Source organism: Rhinolophus hipposideros (assembly GCF_964194185.1).
Source record: "Rhinolophus hipposideros genome assembly, chromosome: 12".
Lineage (NCBI taxonomy): Eukaryota > Metazoa > Chordata > Mammalia > Chiroptera > Rhinolophidae > Rhinolophus > Rhinolophus hipposideros.
Window position 1 is genome coordinate 6,484,999 of NC_138058.1, and position 6,000 is coordinate 6,490,998.

Genomic DNA, 6,000 nt, shown 5'->3' on the forward strand with positions numbered 1-6,000 from the left:
CTCTCTTTATATTACAAGTCAGTAATTGTATTTTCTTCCAATGCTTTATAAAGATGCAGTTACTATCAATGAATAAAAACATGATCAAAACTTGCTTATGTATAGTTAGCCTGCTCTTTTATAGACACAGCGTGTTTTCACAACCTGCTACCTCTCCCCACAGCCCAGCACCAGCTTCCCACCTCAGAAGTTTTACCATCTTGTTTTCACTTTTTCCAGGCCTCCCTCCCTTTAATGATTCCATGTCGTCTGTGAACAATGGAGAAAGTTTCTTCCCATACTCAAGCGAAAATGCTTTTCGGCCCCAAGAATCATGGCACAGGTATGAATTTGAAGGAGAAAAGTAGCAGTCATACAGTAGAGGTAATTCTCCTAAATGTTTCATTGCCAAAACGATTACACTGTTGGTTTTGTAAATAATATGACAAAGTTTTTGTCCATACTAAAACAACCCATTCCTAATACAGGGAAACCCACTACACCTCCCACCAATCACCAACCACAACCCTCAGAAGGAGAAAATGAGTCTCCCAGGGAATATGTCTCCATTCACTCAAGTAATGAATTCTAGAGGAAGAGCAGCATTAGGGAGTAAAGTGATGAGCCCAGCTTTAGCATGAGCTTGAGACGGCTGATGAGCATCTCAGGCTGTGTGTGTGATTGTGTGTGTGTGTGTGTGTCACGCGCAGGAGAGATCTGAGCTAGAGATATACAGTCTGTTAACAGTCAGCATGGGACATGATACTGACACCATCAGAACAGGGGAAATGCCAGGCATTGGTGTTAGAATAAGAAACATCTCTTCTATGCAAAGAAACAAAATAGTTTGTGAGGGAGAGTAGGCAGAGAGATAAGGTTACTTATATCTTATGGCCACTGTTTTCTAGGACAGGAGACGGTCTGCAGAGTAAGGGGAGATAGGTTTGATGGACTCAATCCTTCACATCCAAAGAGCAGTTGTAAAGGGTAGATAGAAAAATTAAAGCAAAGAAAATTAGGAAAAAATTTTAAGTAGCCATTTATACTGGATGTAAGCCAAGAGAATATCAAAGAAACAGGAATCTACATCTACACACTATCTGTAATATTTTCTTTGTCAATTTTCTTTTTGTTTCCTATATCAGGGGTGACCCAAAAAATGTACACACATTTTAAGAAAGGAAAAAAATGTATTAAAATTGTAGTACTCAATGCATACTGATAAAAGATGAATACAAGTCATGTGTGTACACTTTTTTGGCACCCCCGGTGTATTTCCTTTGTATGTTTCAGTGGTATATTCAATGCACTACTTAGTTCAGGAGTTCTGTCTGCAGGCAGACTGTACCCTTCAGCATTCTAAAGTGCTCCATTCCCATGCAATACTTTTATCCTGAACTAAATTCTATTGGATCATAATATTGCAAACCCTTTTAAACTCCCATTTGTACTCCCCCAGAATATCACTGCCCATATTTTTTATTTAAAGTGAGTCATTTTAGGTTTTGGTCTTTTGACTCAATCTGAGTTTTTAAATACATGAGAATGTCCCCTTTAAATGGGTTTTATTAGATATTCTTATTATTCATCTTATTTTACCTTTATACTTTTTTATGCTTCCTTCCTGTTTTCTTTCTTTCACTATATGGTCCGTAGGTTTTTAAAATTTATCTTTTGACTTGGCAATTTAGACAGTATACAGCCTGCTTTTGTTTTACTAGTGATTATCTATGTCTCTGAATACAATGCTTGCATGTATTTCTCCTACCAACTGCAGAAATAAAACAATACCCACTGAATTCTCACCTACTTATTCTGTTCTCTTTTTCAGTTACAGTAATGATCTGTTATTCTGTCCTCCACATATATCAGCTTCTCTTAGTCTTATTTCTTGACCCTTTTTCCTAAATTCTATGATTTTTAAACCTTTATGTTTTTTTTCCAGCTTTCTACAGCCACTCTGAATTTAGCTTCTTATATCATCAGTTGATCTTCAAAATTCTTTCCTTAACAGTTTCTTTTACTCCTTACCATTTCATAGAACTCTCTCCTTCACCCAACATTTTTTTTTAAAGATTTTTTAAAAAACACTTTTATTTATTTTAAGTGTGGTTTTCCAGGACCCATCAGCTCCAAGTCAAGTAGTTGTTTCAATCCAGTTGTGGAGGGCGCAGCTCACACAGGCCCACGGGGGATCAAACCGGCAACCCTGGTGTTATGAGCATTGCACCCTAACCAACTGAGCTAACTGGTCACCCCCTCATCCAACTTTTTATTTAATGTTCTTGCCAGTGTGAAGTAGCTATAATAAAATAATTCTTCCATTTTGTTGAGTAAACATTCCTTTATATTTTCTTCATCTCTCTCTTCCATATTGCTCCTTTTCTTCTTTACTTATCAAAACACTTTAGCATTGCTTCAAGTAAAAGAATTAATTACTGGCTTAAAAGCTCATTTTTTCACTTGATTTAAAATTACTCTGTGCCTGCCTATGTTCTCCAGAGTTTGTGACATGAGGTGACAGCTCTTGTACTTTCAACATGAGGCTTAAAAAAATAGGTAAAATTATTTATTGTTGTTCTTTTAGAAAGAGCTTTCCTTTATTAAACATATCCCTAATTTGCTATTTTTCATAAAATCTTTAGGATCTTTAAAATCTTTTCAAAGATATTTATACATACTCCTATTAAAGTTACAAAGTCATCACGGCATCAGTACCAGACTATTGAATATATTTATTAAATGTTCTGAATTATGCCAGCAATGAAACATAAAAATATTTACATTCAAAGAAGTCCATTGCTTATTAGTACAATCGATTGAGATGAGAAATGAGTGTCAAATGACCAGATCTTTAGCTAAGGACAGTACGAATTCTTGGAGAGAGTTCACTTTGCCACAATTCCCAACAAAATTTTTTACAGGTTCTTTTCCAAGTGAAAAGCTATGACAGCAAATTTTCGTCAGACTTTGTTTTTATGGAATTGTATGGATACAACTTGACAGATAAGTTTCCTTTTAAAGATAATTAGTGGGTCAAACAAGTGTAATTTCAATTAAGCAGGATGCCAAAGAAGCAGCCACATCCTGACAAGGCAGTGATGTCCCAAACCTGGCCACATGCCAGCACTATACACTACTTTAATGGTATGGTGGACTTACCTTTGTTCAGTTGGATAAAAAAGGAATGAAGAAGAATCTGCTCCTAACTTGAATAGAAAAGGCAAAAATAATACTTTGAGATATAAGAGACAAGGTAAGGACTGAAGTCAGATCTGAGAAAATGTGGATAGAAATAATACAAGGACTCCAAGAGAGAGATTACAGTAACCTTTTTGAACAGGCTTTATCAAATAGAGGTCTCTGAATACAAGCTAAAGAAACTGACTTTGCTTTACTTAAGCAAAAGGGACATTTCTTAGAAAGCTAATAGGGGTCCATAGGCTAATACCTGAAGCAGGAAGGGTCCAAAGCATGTGTGGCAGCTAAAAAGCAGGAACTCCAATGGTCCACAGCACGATCAATGAAGTCAGAAAGTGGCCATTAAGGTAAAATGGTATTACAACCATCCGTGTCTCTCTGCTCAAGATCTCAAGGGAGGAGATACACAATGGGGCCACCTTGGGTCAGGTGCCGCACATTGTGGTTCCTCTGTATTGTACCCAATAGGGAAGAACTCATTCCTCTTGAGAATACTGGGGTGCCGCTATGAAGGGGAAATGGGTGCCAGGTTAAACAAACAAGGAAACCTACTATACTACTTAAGCAAAATTCACCATTTGTATTTACTCCACAAACTGTTATAAATTAAGAGATTTAACATACCAAATAAAATATATGAACCTTGTTTAAATCCTGATTTAAGCAAGCGAACTATAAAGCTATTGTTGGGACAACCAGGGGAATTTGGACATGGAATGGGTAATAGATATGTTCATTTTGCTGGATATGTTCATAGTAGCATGGAAGCTATGTTGTTGTTTTTGAATCTTTACCTGTTAGATATGTAGATTTAAGTACCTATATGTAAAATAACAGAAAGTCTGAGATTTACATTAAAAGCCTCCGGAAACAAAAATGTAGGGAGACAAATGAAACAAGACTGGCAAAATATTAATAATGTTGAAGCTGGTTGACATATCCATGGGGTTCATTATATTATTCTATTTTTGTATATGCTTGAATATGCTTCATTTTTCACAACAAAATTCTAAAAAGTAAACTATCTTACAAGTGCATATAACAAATTTGAGCAACTACTACCATGTTTCCCCGAAAATAATACCTACCTGGACAATCAGCTCTAATGCATCTTTTGGAGCAAAAATTAATATAAGACCCGGTATTATATTATATTATACCCGGTATTCTATATTATATTACATTATTTTCCTATAAGACCAGGTCTTATCCCTCCTTGAAACATTCTTCTGTTTTCTATGATACCACATCGGTCTGGTTTTCCCCCTCCTTCTGCTCATTCTCAAGCTCTTGGGGCCTCGTTTTCCTTGGAGGTTTGTCCTTCAGGGCCCTGTTTCTCAGTTTGTTCCCCATTCAGTACACCCTCCTTAGGTGATCTAATGCATTTCCAAGGCTTCAATTACCATCTACAAAGTAAGAGGGGACCTGTAAATCATTTAATTCTTTTCTTGACTATAGAATTGCCTACCTATGGGCCTACCAGAAATCTCCACTTGGACATCTCACAGCTGCCTAAAATACAAAACTAAACTCGTTTTCATCTTCTAAACTCTGTACTACCTCTTAAGATACCATGTCAGTGAATGGCATCATCATCCAACCATCTGGGAAGGCAGCTTCCCACTGTCCTTAGGGTCAAATGAAATGTACAAATTCTGATCTCCATCTCTCCATAGACGAAGTTTCGGTAAAATTAAGTAAACAGAAACTGCACAGGTGCAAAGCATTTGAAAAATGTCACTATCTAACCTCTCCACTGTAAGACTTTCTCCATTAAGTCTTCCAGGCCATTGCAGGAGTCCAGTTCTCATTCACCTCCTCTGGCCGCGGCCCTCCTGCCCTCTGGACCGCGGGGCACGCGGGAAGGACCGGACTCAACACCACACCTAGGCCGGGACTCTCCTTAGCTTGGCAACCAAGTCAGGGCAGGGGTTACTCTAGTTCCTTCTGCAGGTAACTTCTCCCCTTCACTGCATCATGCGAAATCCAGAAACAACCTACAGGGTGGACGCTGCAAAGCAATTCTCACTTCTCCTCTCTCAACCTCAGACCTCTACTAAGTACTTAAGACCCTAGGGAACTCGTCTGTGGGCACCCAAAACACCAGGGAAAGGTGGAGGCGCAGGCTCCACATCCTCGCGCTACAGCGACCAGCGCTTCCACTCCTCCCAGGCCTTACCTGGAATCGGGAGCCTGTTTGCAACTCAGCAGCCGGGCCTTTCCAAAGGCCTTGTCTCCAGGCCAAGTTAACTCTTCCCCCGAGAAAGAGCCTGTAGGAAACTAAGGCGCCACAGGACACACAGGGAGCCGCCATATTGGCTGTGGGGCCAGGACGCGGAGGGGCGGGGCCTAGAGACTGCGCAGGCGCACGTGGGGCGTGTTTCCTGCGGTTTTCGGGAAGAAGCTCTTGAGGGACGTTCGAAACAGGGGGCGTGTCCTGAGATCTGAGGCCCCTGATAGGGTGCGTGAGTCCGCGGGGCGTGGCCCTCATTGAAAGCGAGCTGGAAAGGTAGTGACTTGGCTTCTTTCCTCTTATGCCTTTCTTGAATTAATTCGCTCTCCAAGTCTCCTTGGTACTCACTTACATGTGACTCTTTAATCAGCCCTTCCTTCTCGTGTCCACTGTTGCACCTTCAGCCGGCTATCCCTGCACCGTAGAACTTGCGCAGCCCGCCAGCACCTCCCTCTCTACTCTGTCTTCACCACGTTTTAACACAGACGCTCCTCTGGTCCTCACGCAAGAATGGACTCCAAGCTTTGGTTCCCGCTGCCTGCCTACTTAGCATGGGTTTTTCCCTCTTCTCGACTATGCCGCATTTC

At 40.1% G+C, this 6,000-nt stretch overlaps 1 protein-coding gene across 3 annotated transcripts in view; it reads right to left on the reverse strand.

Moving 5' to 3' along the window:
• Positions 1–5,511, reverse strand: part of MRPS9 (mitochondrial ribosomal protein S9) — a 54,574-nt gene extending 49,063 nt beyond the window's left edge. For 2 of the 3 annotated variants that reach the window (XM_081069393.1, XM_081069391.1), the window contains exon 1: positions 5,360–5,510. In XM_081069393.1, coding sequence (XP_080925519.1) covers positions 5,360–5,494 — 135 coding nt within the window. In that variant the 5' untranslated portion in view covers positions 5,495–5,510. Of the gene's footprint in view, positions 1–5,359 lie in introns of all 3 variants that reach the window. The other variant, XM_081069392.1, reaches the window with a different exon arrangement.
• Positions 5,512–6,000: the final 489 nt, after the last annotated feature.